The following is a 16,085-nucleotide window of genomic DNA, read 5'->3' as shown; positions in this document are numbered from 1 at the left end:
TGCCCGAGGTGGTCAAACTACAGCTTGGTTTTATACATTTTAGGGAGACATAAGACATCAATTGATACATGTAAGATGTACATTGGTTTGGTACATCTGGAAAGGCAGGAAAACTGAAAGCAGGTGCCTTCCAGGTTATAGGCAGATTCAAAGATTTTCTAGTTGGCAGTTGGCTGAGTTGTTATCTGGAATCAATAGAAAGGAATGTCTGTTTTAGATAAGGGGTAGTGGAGACCAAGGTTTTATCATGCAGATGAAGCCTTCAGGTGGCAGCTTCAGAAAGAATAGATTGTAAATGTTTCTAATCAGACTTAAAGCATCTGTTCTATCAGTCTTAAGATCTGCTTTAATGTTAATGCTGGTCAGCTGTGTCTGAATTCCAAAAGGAAGGAGGGAATAATGAGGCCTGTCTGACTCCTCCTTCCCATCATGGCCTGAGCTAGTTTTTCAGGTTAACTTTGGAATGCCCTTGCCAAAAGGAGGAGTCCATTCAGATTGTTGTGGGGCATAGAATTTTATTTTTGGTTTACATACATAATGAGATGTCTTGGAAAAGGGACCCAAGTCTAAACATGAAAGTTATTTATGTTTCATGTATACCTTATGGCCATAGCCTGAAGGTAATTTTAGACAATATTTTTTAAAATTGTGTGTATGAAACTAAGTTTGTGTACTTGAGCCATCAGAAAACAGAGGTATCAGGTGTGGAATTTTCTACCGGGAGCATCATGTGAGCACTCAAAAAGTTGCAGATTTTGGAACGTTTTGGATTTTCAGATTAGGGATGCTCAAACTGTAGTATATTTGACTTATCTCTGAACATTTCCTTTTGAGCATCATGCTTAGGGACTGTCACAAACACTAAAAGTTCTTTTTAACTATAGTAACTACATTCTTTTAGATGATAAAATAATCAGCACATGCCCTCTGGCAGCCTCCCCTTCAAACTGACCTCTTTATTCTTTAAACACTACCCTCTTCTGACAAGGTGTCTCATAGATCATCTTGATTCTTTTTTCTCCAAATGTGGAACTGCCTATTCACCAAGACTTTTTCTGTAGAAAACAGTGCTAACAACCAAAATCTGGGCATTAGATGTGTACTTCATGTTGTTTCATATAAAATATTCAGAGTAGAAAAGAGTGAAGACAGAGCAAGAAAAAATTTTCTTCTTTTAAAAGGGCATATATTTATGTTGGTAGTTCTAATTAACCTCTACCTTTATTTCATCTCTTTAAACCAGTTTCCTCCTTTTCCATTATATGATCTTACTCAATAATGTGTTCAAATTACAATTTTGGTCCTCCCTTCTGCACTCCCGCCAAAGTTAAAAGGCTCTTCTTCTTTTGTAACTCTTGGCACTAGTGCCCTGGTATTGCATTCAAAGTATGCAGGTTCTGACTGTCCCCCTTGTCAGCATCATTAGTCCTTCAGCTCTCTGAAAAGAAAAAGACATTGCAAAATTTTTCTTACGGAATACTAAAGTATATAATGCACACATACATTTCCATAAACTTAGACGTAGCATGAAGGGAACAAAGACAGATTCAAGGTTTTCTGGATTTAACCAAAACTCTCCTTTTGCTTTGCACTTTGATGGTAACAGTGTCATTTATCTTTTATCACAGCCAGCTTTGGTGTTGAAATTTCACATATGATGTGTTCATTCACTGTTGTAGCAGTCAACTTTTTAAAAGCCAATTTAAAATGACAGAAAATATGCCCAAAGTAATGTTAAGAATCATAATCATAATAGATCTTTAAAATTTAAAAAACCGAAAGTATAATAATTTCTTTAGGTACATATTGTCATAACATTATCTCATTCAGTAAGAGTCACTCTATAAAAGACATCAAGACATTTGGATCATAACATATTTTCATTATAGTTTCTATATAAGATCAAGAATGTCTTACATTCTTGATCAATCTCCAGAGGTTTTCTTTTCCACATGAGTATGGAGAATTTAGTTAATTTAGCTGCAAAGAGTAGACTTGGTGACAATAATACAATTTTAGGGTGAATTAAAACATGTCAGTCTCCTAATCTCATAAGCTATGATTTTCATATTATCTTCATAGAAGGGAAAAAACCCACAAACTCACTTTTTCCTTCTGACTTGGTAAATAGGTTTCAATAAGATCATAGATGTAAAATATCACTGGCCTTCCATATCTAAGGGTTCCACATTCCTGGATTCAACTAACCATGGAATGAAAATACGCAAAAAAAGAAAAACAATACAAAAATACAAATTTTAAAACAATATAACAACTATTTACATAGCATTTACATTGTATTGGGCATTATATGTAATGTAGAGATGATTTAAGGTAGGAAGGATGTGAGTAGGTTCTATGCAAATACTATGCCATTTTATGTTAGAGACTTGCATATTCTTAGATTTTGGTATTCTCGGGGAGTCCTGGAACCTATCCCCCTACAGATACTAGGGGATGGGTATATCTTTTGCCAAAATCTTATCAGAATGACCACAGATAATGCTTTCATCTTGGACCCTAGCAAAGCCTGGGGCCATCATATCTTTTTTTTTTAAATTTCTTTTTTCCTTTTTTTTCCTGTGGTTTTTCAGAGATAGCCCTCACCAAGTGCTAGAGCACTACTTCTTAAACTATCCATAGTAAAAGAATAACATTTTTTCCCTAACTTGTTGCCAATCAATATGTTGTCCTCTTCCTATGACTAATATGCATCTTTTTTTTTTTTTTTTTGAGACAGTCTCGCTCTATTGCCCAGGCTGGAGTGCAGTGGTACAATCTCAGCTTACCACAACCTCTGCCTCCTGGGTTCAAGTGATTCTGCTGCCTCAGCCTCCTGAGTAGTTGGCACTACAGGCATGTATCACCATGCCTGGCTAATTTTTGTATTTTTGGTAGAGACGGGGTTTCACTATGTTGGCCAAGCTGGTCTCGAACTCTTGACCTCATGATCCACCCGCCACAGGCTCCCAAAGTGCTGTAATATGTATTTTGTACTACATGTGGCATACCACGGGAGTTTGATGAACCCCAAGCTGGCCTATATACCATGTTCAGTGAAATGAGACTGATACATGCTCAAATGTCATGGCCATGTCAAATTACTGCAAGTTGTTGAACACTTAATCTCAATTTCTGTACTTACAGGTTATTAACAGTCTTCAGACCACAAGTTTAGTTGCACTGTAGTTGAGAGTCTCATTTTGTCTGTCTAGGCACACATGATTTTAGTCAGGAAAAGTGGCACTGCTTGAAGGCTCTGTATGATTCTGAGCTCCATTGGGAATGGGAGTTCTGATTGCCCTTTCCAAAGAGCTGCCAAATTCTCACCCTCGGCCGCCTTTGGGTCAAGATAAGGCCTGTTTCCCCTTTGGGGCTAGACTCCTCTGCACCTATATGTTCCTTTCTCTTTTCTTCCTCAGACTGAGTAAGCTCATTTACTTACCTTCAAATTCATTAATTCTTTCTTCTATCTGCTGAAATATGCTGTTGAGCTCCTCTCATTAATTTTTTATTTCAATTATTATACTTTTGAATTCCAAAATTTTTATTTGGTTCTTTTTATAATTTTTATCTGTTTATTGATTTGTCTTCATGCCTTCCTTTATTTAGACATCCTTTCTTTTAGCTATTGGAACGTATACCCTAAATTCCTCTGTTTTATTCATCCATCTGTGTGTGTCTCTTAATTCTGTCACCTTTTCTCTAAAGCCACTGCCTCTGACTTAGTTCAGTCCACAATAAACTCATACCTGGATTATCTGAATTACTGTAGAAACCTAATTTCTTCAAGTATTATTTGCTCCAGTCTTTCTCTCCTTTCCTCTTGGATTTTTAGTTACCTATATGCTAGATCTTTTTCATATATTCCTAATCTCTCTCACACTTTGTTTGGTTTGTTTTTTCTTTTCTTTGTAGTTTAGTTACTATAACAGTTTCTGTTATCACGTTTACTAATCCCTGTCTCTTCTGTGTACAGTCTGCAATTAAACTCACCCAATAAGTTCTTAGAGTTCTTAATTATAAATGTTATATTTTAAAAATCTTAAATATCTCTTTGATTCTTTTTAAATAGATTTTAGTTCTGTCAAAATTTTTCTTTTTAGAAATTTTTGTGCTTTTAAAAAAATATATTGATGATAGTTATTTTAAAGTCCTTGTCTAAGTAATCTTTGGGGTTTCTTATTGTCTTTTTTTTTTCCTGTTGGATTTCAATATTTGGTCCTTTTCTCTTTGCTTGACTTTTTTTTTTAATGAGAGCTGGAAATTGATGAAAAGCTGTAGAAGCAAAGAGCTAAGGTTTGTTCTGGTAGCCTGAGTGCCAGGTGCTCACTTGATTCTGTTGAGGCTTGTTTTTAGGCTTTGTGAAGGTGCTACTATTTTTGTGTCTTACTTCTAGGATCTGGCCTTACTGGGTCTCAAATGAAAGTCTACAGTGTGTATAGTACTTGAACTTTGGTCTCTGTCTTCTCAATACTATTTTATAGCTGTGGTTTCAACCTCTCCGTTTCTCTTTCCTTCTGGCTTTTGTAGAGGTGTTATCATATATATATGTGCAGGATAGGAGTCAGCAAATGAGAGGAATTTGTATGGAGATTTTTCTGGTTTTCTGCAGTTTCCCTCTCTCCCCTTCTCTCCTACCCTCTCACCCTGCATCCTGCCCTCAAATTTCAGCACTTTGGCAGCCCGTACTTTGACTTCTGCTTTCCAACTCAGTATTCCTCCAGGACGCAATCTGGGGACCCAGGGATGAAGTTTAGGTGAATGTGGAGCTTGCTGCTTATGCCTCCTGCTTTCAAGGACCATAATGCCTCACTTCTTGATTGGTGGTTGCTTCCCTGACCACATGCCTCTAAACAGCAGTTTATGTTTTCTCCAGCTTGTATAGTGGATTAGAACTTGATTTCTAAGATGTTGATTTTATAATTTAATTTTTATAAGCTGTTTTGTTTTCCTTATATCCAGGCCTTTAAATTGAGAGGGGAGGTGGAGAGGGCCTCATTTACTGCTGATAATTAAAATAAATATTCATCTCTCTTAAGTGGTTTATGGAGAGTAATTTTCATACAATTTTATGTTGGGATATGAAAAACAAACACAAATGAAAGGAATTAATTGTTTTTGAGAGAAGGCTTAATGTAAAAGGCTACACAAGTATAAAATTGTTGCACATAATGTATTCCTTAATTTAGAGAATATTAAACTAGCTTCTATATTTAATCAGAAATATAGAAAATTCTATGTATATTTTTGTCACTTGATATAGTAAAAATCTGGCTTTGAAAATGATTTCAGTGTTAATATAGCTTTCACAAATGTCTGTGTTCTTTTCTAGTGGATTAATGACTTGGAAAATGATGATTTGTATATTACATGGCCTACAAGTTGCCAGAAACTTCTGAAGCCAGTATTTCCTGGAAGTGTACCTTCCATAAGGCGCAATTTTCATAATTTGGTGAGTTTTATATTTTGATTATACATATATATCTTATAAAGATATCAGCATTCTTTCTGGATTATCCTTCTGTCAATGAATAGGCATCTGAGTTGTAAGGAAATAAGTATTTGCCTGAAGCAGCAACTTAGGTGGTATGGCTGACTGGGTATCAACAACTAGTAATGTCACTGTATTAGTCCGTTCTCATGCTGCTAATAAAGACATACCCGAGACTGGGTAATTTATAAAGGAAAGAGGTGTAATTGACTCCCCAGCATGGCTGGGGAGGCCTCAGGAAACTTACAGTCATGGCAGAAGGGGAAGCAAACATGCTTCTTCACATAGTGGCAGGAAGGAGAAGTATGAGCAAAAGGGGAAAGGCCCTTATAAAACCATCAGATGTCCTGAGAACTCACTATCACAAGAACAGCATAGAGGCAACTGCCTCCATGATTTAATTACCTCCTACTGGCTCCCTCCTATGGCACATGGGGATTATGAGAACTACAATTCAAGATGAGATTTGAGTGGGTACACAGCCAAACCATATTAGTCACTTGTTCTGCCTCTTACTCTTTAGCCCTTATGTCATTTTATAACAACCATATTAATGTTACTTTTACATTTTTTCAAAAGAATTTATGACAGAACTTTTTCTTCTTTATTAAAAAGAACTAATGATTAAAGTGTAGTAATTTTAGGGAAAGATACATAAATACCACTTTATCATCTATGCATATAATTTTATTATCCCAATAATATCTAAACATTAATATTGGAACTTTGAAAGTGAGAGAAAATACCTACAGCTGTTTTTTCACATAGGAAATGAATAAGATATTTTTTGCAGCAGTCTTGATAAAGCAGTTATGTTAATGCTTTTTTTTTTTGGTCAAAATTCAATCTCTATTTCCTTTTGAAAAAATTTATCATAGAAAATCTAATGAACATTTAGAATAAGGTATTTCAATTCAGGTAAAAGAAAATATACGGGGCTTCCAAAAAGAAGATGAGTAGCCTGATGTTAAATTCCATGTATAATTATATTTGGATGTGCAGCTTTCAGAAATCCTTCATAAATTGTGAAATCCTGTGTGTGTGTGTGTGTATTCCTTAGAATTGCTAGAATTTCTTTAAAAATTACACATTGAATTTCATACTTTCAGTCACAAAAATTAGTCTAAACTTGAATTTCATGAAGATTCTAAGGTGTTGAAATAGTGATATATACTATCTTTCTTTTAGGTTCTGTTTATTGATCCGGCCCAAGAATATACCTTGGATTTTATAAAACTTGCTGATGTTTTCTATTCTCACGAAGTTCCTCTTAGGTAATTGTCTTTTTATAGCATTAAACTGTCAACTAAAGGAAATTCAATGTTATTCATATTGTGTTACACAGAGTATTAATAGGGCATTCAAAGCGATGGTTAGCTCTAGTGCCTGACATAATACAGCTGCACGTTGTGAAGTATTATATACCTTTATGTTAGACTCTGTTTATCAAATCTGTCTGGTAATGTTGTTTATTACCTTTCTGAGAGAATAATCTGATCACTCTGGAAACTTATAGAAGGGTCCAGCTTCCTATGCTTGTAATCCCAGCACTTTGGGAGACCGAATCAGGCAGATCACGAGGTCAGGGGTTCAAGACCAGCCTGGCCAATATGATGAAACCTTATCTCTACTAAAAATTCAAAAATTAGCCAGGCATGGTAGTGCGCACCTGTAGTCCCAGCTACCTGAGAGGCTGAGGCAGGAGAATCACTTGAACCCGGGAGGCAGAGGTTGCAGTGAGCCTAGATTGTGCCACTGCACTCCAGCCTGGGTGACAGAGCGAGACTCTGTCTCAAAAAAAAAAAAAAAAAAGTATATTTACCCTTTTTGTACAAAAGAACATGGCCATTTGATAATGTTAGCACTAGAGGGAGAGAGAGTGATATTTTGCAGGAATCCAGTAACTGTGGATTTTGGTGAATAGGCATTACACTCAAACTTTTGAAGTGATAAAATTCTCCTTTTCTCTGTCTATGAATACATTCCCTCCATCTAGATATTGTAGTCTAATAATGTTTCTAAATAATGGTTTATTGTGATTCAAGAGGTAATTATAATAGTCCTTATTCATCTTCTTTTTCCAGAATTGGTTTTGTGTTCATTCTTAATACAGATGATGAAGTTGATGGAGCAAATGATGCTGGAGTTGCTCTTTGGCGAGCTTTCAACTATGTTGCAGAAGAATTTGATATATCAGAAGCATTTATTTCTATAGTACATGTGAGTTTATGCACTAAATATGATTTCTTTAGAAGGTAAAATTTTTGCATTACTATATTATGATTTCTTTAGAATGTATAATTTTTGCATTACATTTATTATTGTAACATTTCAAAGTTTATAAACTATCATGGAGATTAATACAGATGATGAATTTGTTTTCTCTAAGTCCCTGCTGAAGTACATATTATCCTGACATTATAAATTAGGCAACTGAGGTTCTACCAAAATATTTGAATTTACTAAGGTTTACTCAGCCAATAAAGGAATTTAAATTGTATATGTAAGTTTAGAGGAAAACATATTAATAGAAAATGATTATTTAAGAAAAAATTCTTGAACTAGGCTTTGATTAAAGAGATCATTGCAGGCTGGGCACAGTGGCTCATGCCTATAATCCCAGCATTTTAGGAGGCCAAGGCAGGAGGATCACTTGAGACCAGCAGCTCGAGACCAGCATAGGCAACACAGTGAGACCCTGTCTCTACCAAAAAAAAAAAATCCAGGTGCAGTGGCACATGCCTGTAGTCATAGTTACTCAGGAGGCTGATGTGGGAGGATCATTTGGGCCCAGAAGGTTGAGGCTGCAATGAGCCAAGATCGAGCCACTGCACTCCAGCCCAGGCAATGGAGAGAGCCTGTCTCATGGAAAAACAAAAAATCATTGCAGAGTTAAATATTCTGAATGACATAGCACATAGACACTTCCTAGAGAGTTTCAAAGAAGGAGAAGTCATTTATTGATAGCAAACTGTGTGAAAGAAGTAAGATTGATACAGAATCTGACGAAGAGATGGTGTAACAGATGTTAGAAATTGGTAAGAACCTGGTTAAGGAAGAACAAGAGATAGTAAGATTATTTTGTAATTGAGGTTTTGAAATTCTGTTATGGATCATTGTGGAAATATATATGTATTAAAGAGCTATATTGTTATTAAGAAAAGTAAAGTCATAGCTTATAAAATAACTTCTATCATTTTTATATTCATTGGGCTTTAGCTTGTCAATCAATATTATATCAAGGAATGAGTCTTCTTCCAACTGAGAAAGGAATTTCCAAAGTAGTGCAAATTTCCTAACCTACTTCTGTAACTCCCAGGAAAATCATTAAATACCTTATTAATTCACTGAGCTAGAGTATAGAAACTACACTTCAGTGATTTGGGGGGTACAGTTTGCTGTATAAAATAGTGCCATGGAATATGTGTCAATTTTATGTCTCAGCTTATTTGTTTTACTAACTTACTGGTGTAACAGTTTATAAGGGACATAGTCAATTTGAGTTACATCTTTTATTAAGATTCAACCATTTTATTGTAAAGGATCATTAGGATATTCAAAACTTAGGAACCTGAAGATACTCAAAAATTATCTTTACCTAAGTTATCTTAATTATCAATATTGAATCTCTGTTTTTTAAGTGTTTTTTTATCAGACATTAATTTACATGTGATGGCATTAATCTACAGTGTTCAGCACAATACTATTAATATATAATCTCTTGGAAAAACAAATTATACTTGAAACCACAGGGTTTAATACAAAGCAGCATAAAAGTAAGTATTAAATTTGTGGCACAGCCTGTAAGTTGTGCTAAACAATTAGAAGGAGAGGGAGAAGGGGAAATAATTTGAACAAGGCGTAGTTTTTAGGAAAATACATGAATTATAAAATCTTTTAAAAGTGTTCATCTGTTTTCAGTGAGCTAATTACCTTATCTCATTTAAGTAATTTGAAGCTATTTAGCACTATAAAGAGAGGACTATAAGACCAAAATAATAATAAAATATATGAAAGTTATTGAAATGTGATAACAAATAGCAAATATTAAAGTTAATCCAACCATATCTGTGACCATATTAAATGTGAGTAAATTAAACTTTAGTATACTAGAAGAAAAGATATAAAAAGATAGAAAATTATGCACAAGATGACTATCACAAATGAAATCTAAGGTAGCCATAAAATATTAGGGGAAATAAACTTTAAGAAAAAGTACTAAAGTTGTATGTAGCTTCAAAATATACAATACAAAATTTGATAGCAAGGGAGATAAATGGACAGTTTCACTATAATAGTAGTAGGTTATTTCAATATTTATTAATAGGTGAAGCAGATTAAAAATCAGTAAAAATATATAAGATTTTAACAATACACTTAAGATTAATTTTAAAGGCAAATATAAAATCCAACAATCAGAGAATGAGATAGTTTTGCATTCAAAACAGAAGAGGAAAATATGTCTTTTAGTTAGAAAAGAAGGAGTTAAAAGAACTGGTTAACCATTCAGAAATGAGTAACTGATTTTTAAAAAGTAGATGGAAAGTAATAAGAATATACATTAATGAACTAGGAAATAATACAGTTATGGGATCAAGAGTATAAAAGTTGATATTCTGAAAAAACAAATAAAATTGACAAACTATCATAGAGGTTAGGTTCCAGATGAGCACACCAGGTAGAAACTTCCAGCCTCTTAAGGTCTGGGCTCAGAGATAGGTACATCATTACTTTCAGTTTATTCCATTGTATTCTGTTTATCAAAGAGTCACAGATTCAGATTCATATACCCACCGCTCAATGGAAGGAGTGTTGAAGAATTTGGAGACCATGTTTTAAAACTAGCACAGCAAATTCTACCAAATATTCAAATGTTTGAAGAAATAATAATTTCAATCTTTAAAATATCTTATAGAGAATAGAAAAAGAGGAATTATTACCTAAATCAGTCTATGAATCTAATATAATCTGATGTCAAAGCCTGACAAAAAGAGAAAAGGAAAAATTATAGGCTGTTCTTTGTTGAGAATATGTATGCCAAAGTCCTAAATAAAATGTTAACAAAAGAAATCCAGCAGGTATATAAAAAGCAAACTATCATGACAAGGTGAGATTATCTAATGAATAAAAGAAAGTATTTGCAAATTCAAAGAATCTCTAAATATAATTCACCATGTTAATATATTATTCAAGAAGATGCATAAGAAACATTTGAAAAAATTCAAAGCTTTTTTATGATTAAAAAACTCATAAAGAAACAAAATGTTTAGCAAACTATTATGTAAGGGAATTTTGTTAATTGATGACAGTACATCTTAGCAGTAAAATGATAGAAAGCATTGTTTTTAAAAACGGAAAAAGATAAGATACCCACTGTCAACACTTCAAGTATAATCCTCAAGTTCCAGTCAGTGCAATAAGATAAGTAAAGGAAATACTCATTTAAAATATTTAAAAGAAACAAATTCTGATTTAAAATTCTAGAGTTGCCTACAGAGGAGACTCGAAAGAATCCATTGATTGTGAGATTTGACACAGGAGGTTAGTAAAGTAACTGGATACGAGATCAGTATACTAATATCAGTTGCTTTTCTCTATTCTAACAACAAATATTTATTAATTTTTTTCATCAGTTTTATTAAATGGCTACTACATACCACACCCTGTTTTAGGTGCTTGGATAAATTAATAACATATATAGCCAACAATCCTTATCCTCATGAGAGTACTTTCTATAATGACTCCTACATTTACAATGACAAGAGCAAATAAAAGATACTTAGGAAACCTGGGGGCTGGGGGAAGAGGTCAGTTTTGTGGAGAAAATTTGGAATTATAGCCATGAAAGTTTACCTAAATGAATGAAAAGCTCTACCATGTTTATCAATAGAAATATTTCACTTCATAATTATATTGTTTTCTGCAAGTGATTTATAAATTCAATGCATTTCCGACCAAAGTGGAATTTTGGGGATTTTTGTGAAATGTGATGTTTTATTTTAAAATTTATATGGAAGAATGAAGACTCAAAATGGGTGAGATTTTGAAGGATAAAGTGATGGGACTTGTCATACCAGGTAATAAGATGTGTAAAGTTTGTGGTATTGGTTCAAGGGAAAGACGTATCTATCAAAAGAACATGGGGGTCCCAAAACTTAAGAATACGGAAGTGACATTACAGTAAATGGGAGTGGACTTATAACAACTGTGGTTCAACAGTGGCTATACCAATGCAAATAAATAAGACCTCACACCTTGTGTAAAAATCATTTCAGTTAGTTTAAAAATGTAAGTGTGGAAAACAAAACTTTAAAACATTTAGAAGTTAGGACCCCAAGGTAAGGGTTTCCTAGATAAAACTTAAAAAGCTCTAAGTCTGAAGGAAAATACTGATAATTTCAGCTAAATTACAAATGAAAACCAGTGCTCATTAAAATGTCATTAAAAAATAGGGAAAAATGTTACAAGCAGGAGAAGTATTTACAATACATATGGCCAATAAAATATTTATATTCCATGAGATGTAAAGATTTCCTACAATTCAAAAAGAAAAATACCAATGACCCAAGAGGAGAAATGCATCAAATAACTTTTAAAATAGAGGATGCATTAATGGTAAATAAAAATATACTGAAATTATTGGTGGTAAATATTTATTACCATTAATGGTAACTAAACAAGATAATTATCTTACAAATTTGAAAAATGCAAATAAAGACTACTACCACAAGATTATTTTATACCCTGTAATTTGGCAGGAATTAAGAAAGCTGAAGGTATCATGTGTTAATGAGAATGTAGAGCAATGGAATGCCTTTACATTGCTACCCTGCCTGTAGGAATCTAAATTGGCAGAGCCATACTGAAAAACAATCTGATAATAATTCATATTTTGAAGTTAAATTTCCGCATTTCCTACAGACAACACACACACACACACACACACACACACACACACACACACACACACACACACACACACACACACCCACACCCACACACACACCCACACACACACACACACACACACACCCCCCCTCACCCTCACCCTCACCCTCACCCTAAGAGAAGCTCTGGTACCTGCACCTTAGGAGGCTATTGTTAGCAGAATCATTCAGAATAGCAACAAACTATAATAAAAATGAAGCAAATATACATATCAGTAGCAAAATAGATAAGTAGAATTTGGCATATTAGAATGAAATATCATATGCAAGAGCATGGATGTATTAGAAACATAATGAAGTCACAGAAGACTAACACCATACCATATACTTCTTAAAGTTCAGAAGCAAACAAAACTAAGTATGGGAATACTTATTCGCATAAAACTCTAGAATTCAAAAAGGAAAGGGAATGATAAATGCAAATTCAAAACAATGCTTGCATCTCTTGGAGCACAAGGAAATGGGATTGGGAGAGAAGTTGTACTTCATGCTATTGGTGATGTTCCATTTCTTATGTTACGTGGTTTATTCATAAGAATTGTTTATTTTGCTGTTTATGCCTCATAATGTGTATGTTATGTGTATTCCTCTTTGCTTACCAAGTTACAAAATAATTTTTAAAATTTAAAAATGTGTAAGAGGATTGAGTTGATATGTCTGAGTAACTTACGTGAGGCATTCTGACTACCTTATTTTATAGGAGTATCTAATATTTTCAAGTGACTAGTTAGTAAAATGACTAATCTGAATGACTTTTCATATATCTTTTGCTTTATTCAGAGTCTCATTTTTGCGATCTCCATTTATGTTTTACAAAAGATTGAACTTTTCACTTTTTTTGAGTTATGATCGCATTATGTTCTACTTTGATAGGAGGAGAAAAGTTGCCCGTAAAATGAAACTCTTCAGTCTAATTACATACCTGTGCTGTGCTTAAAGGAATAGGGTACAAAGTTTACCTCCATTTATGTTTTACAGAAGATTGAACTTTTCACTTCTTTTGAGTTATGATCACATCATGTTCTACTTTGACAGGAGGAGAAAACTTGCCCCTAAATTGAAAAACTGGTAAAATGCAACTCTTCAGTCTAATTACATACCTGTGCTGCTGCTTAAAGGAATAGGGTACAAAGTTTACAGTGATAAAGGGAGAGCAAAGAATACTAATTTCTTACTGTGAGGAATATAACATGGGGATCATTTTAGCCACAATATGAAGATTATGTTTGGCAAGAATGATTTAAGTAAATTGGGACCAAAAGCAATATTCTTAAGTAATATATCAAATGCTGCCTAATAGTGTTTGTACTTACTACTTGTTCCTTCTGCTTCTAAGTTTCTTTCCCCAGAATGTCTTAATGCTAGCTCAGTGTTCATATTTGTGTCTCAGCTTAGTTGTCTACTCAAGAGATGGCATCTCTCTTGGTGCAAAACCTAAAACAGCACCTGGGTCATAGAGGATCTCTAAGTACTTATTAAAGAAAGAAATGAGAAAAGATAAAAAGAATAACAACTTACATTCTACAAGTGTGTTTAGAACATTTGAGACTGGGGAAGAGTAGAGGTGCAGAGAAAGTTTAGTCAAAATACTTACTAGTAAGGCCTGGCATGGTGGCTCATGCCTGTAGTCTCAACTATTTGGGAGGCTGAGGTAGGTGGATTGCTTGAGCCCAGGAGTTCGAGACCAGCCTGAGCAACATGGCAAGACCCCATCTTTACAAAAAATACAAAAAAATTTATCCAGGTGTGGTGGCAAGTTCCTGTAAGCCCAGCCCTTCGGGAGGCCGAAGCAGGTGGATTGCTTGAGCCCAGGAATTCGATACCAGCCTGAGCAACATGGCAAGACCCCATCTTTACAAAAAATACAAAAAAATCTAGCCAGGTGTGGTGGCAAGTTCCTGTAGTCCCAGCTACCCAGGGGGCTAGGTGGAAGGATTGCTTGAGCTGGGAGGTTGAAGCTGCAGTGAGCCATGATCACACCACTGCACTCCAGCCTAGTCGATGGTGAGACCCTGTCTCAAAAAAAAAAAAAAAAAAAAAATTACAGAAAAGCAATAAAAAATGAAAGCATTTCTGCAATGTCATATTAGAATATATTACACATTACACATACATTAAAAAAGGTAATCATTATTTTATTAAGAATAATAGTGTCTGGTTTCATCAAAATAGAGTAAAACAAATTTGTTATGATATTTTTGAAAACTATAGAATATTTTAAAACCATCTTTATTAGAAGATGATATATGGTTAAAATTATTTGTATGTGGTATGTGTGTATATGTAGTTAGTATGTTTTGAACTTACAAAATAAAAATCTGTCTGCATGCTAAGGAAAAAAAAGAAAACTAATTGCTATAAGAAGAAAATTAATTATAATATCTAAATTTTCACAGATGTACCAAAAAGTGAAGAAGGATCAAAATATACTCACTGTGGACAATGTGAAGAGTGTTCTCCAAAATACATTTCCTCATGCTAATATTTGGGATATTTTAGGAATTCATTCTAAATATGATGAAGAAAGAACGGTAAGTTGGGACATTATGTTAAGTGAAGTAGGCCAGGCACAGAAAGACAAACACCACATGATCTCTACTCATGCAGAATCTTAAAAAAAAGTCAGACTCACAGAAACAGAGTAAAATGGGGGCTACCAGAGGCTGGGGATGGCAGAATTGGGGAGATATTGGTCAAATTTCAGTTAGACTAGAGAAATAATTTCAAGAGATCTGTTGTACGTGGTGGTGACTGTAGTTAATGACATATTTTATACTTGAAATTACTAACTGCATTTTAAGGATTCTCACCACAAAATATGAGAAGTATATGAGGTAATGCATATGATAATTAGCTTTATTAGCTATTCCACAATGTATATGAATATCAAAATATGTTGTATATCGTAAACATATATATTTTTTACTTGTCATTTTTTAAAAGGTAAACAATTAGAGGCTAAACCCAGAAGATTCGGAAAGAGCCAAAAAAAAAAAGAAAAAAAAAGGCAACAACTCAAAGAAATTTTCAGAGAAAGAGAAATAGTACAAAGAAATTCCAAAAATTAATGTATATGAGCCTTCATTAGAAGGGACTCACCAAATACACAACACATTGAATGAAAGAGGAATGCTCTGGGGCGTGGGGATAAGGAATACTTTTCTGAAGAAGTGATATTTAAGCAGAGTCCTGAAGCAGGAGGAAAAGTTAGACCAAAGAAAACAAGGGGGTTGTAAGAGATTAACATTCCAGTCAGAGAAAAATGTTGAGGTCTGAGATGTAAAGGAATTGAGAGAAGCTGACGTTGCTACTGTGTAGATTGAAAGCATACGTTGTTCTTGTGTTATGGGGTACAGTCGAGGAGATAAGGCTGGAGAGGCAAGCAAGGGGTCTGAATATACAGGGTCTTGTGAACAATATTTAATGCACTCATATCAGTAGAAGCTCTTGGCAACAGTGAAAAACCTGAAAGGCATTAAGTAGTGAAGTGACAGTGACATGCATTTTTTTTTTAAAGAGCATTCTCCATTGTTGAGAATGGATTGTTGGTGGGGAGGAGTAGGTGTGGTGATATGTATTAGGAAATATGAGGTGAGAGATGTGAGATGGACTAGTGGGCTTTTAGAAGAAGTGGAGGCAGAGAA

The 16,085-nt window shown here is 34.2% G+C and overlaps 1 protein-coding gene across 2 annotated transcripts in view; it reads left to right on the top strand.

Annotated features, from left to right (window-relative positions):
* UGGT2 (UDP-glucose glycoprotein glucosyltransferase 2) overlaps positions 1–16,085 on the top strand; it is a 276,140-nt gene that overhangs the window by 110,632 nt on the left and 149,423 nt on the right. For both annotated transcript variants that reach the window (XM_024230998.3, XM_054529561.2), the window contains 4 exons: positions 5,336–5,455; positions 6,683–6,768; positions 7,579–7,714; positions 14,838–14,972. In XM_024230998.3, the coding sequence (XP_024086766.1) occupies positions 5,336–5,455; positions 6,683–6,768; positions 7,579–7,714; positions 14,838–14,972 (477 nt within the window). The remainder of the gene's footprint in view (positions 1–5,335; positions 5,456–6,682; positions 6,769–7,578; positions 7,715–14,837; positions 14,973–16,085) is intronic.

The sequence above is a fragment of the Pongo abelii genome, chromosome 14 (assembly GCF_028885655.2).
Source record: "Pongo abelii isolate AG06213 chromosome 14, NHGRI_mPonAbe1-v2.0_pri, whole genome shotgun sequence".
Lineage (NCBI taxonomy): Eukaryota > Metazoa > Chordata > Mammalia > Primates > Hominidae > Pongo > Pongo abelii.
This window is presented reverse-complemented; position numbering and strand designations above follow the sequence as displayed.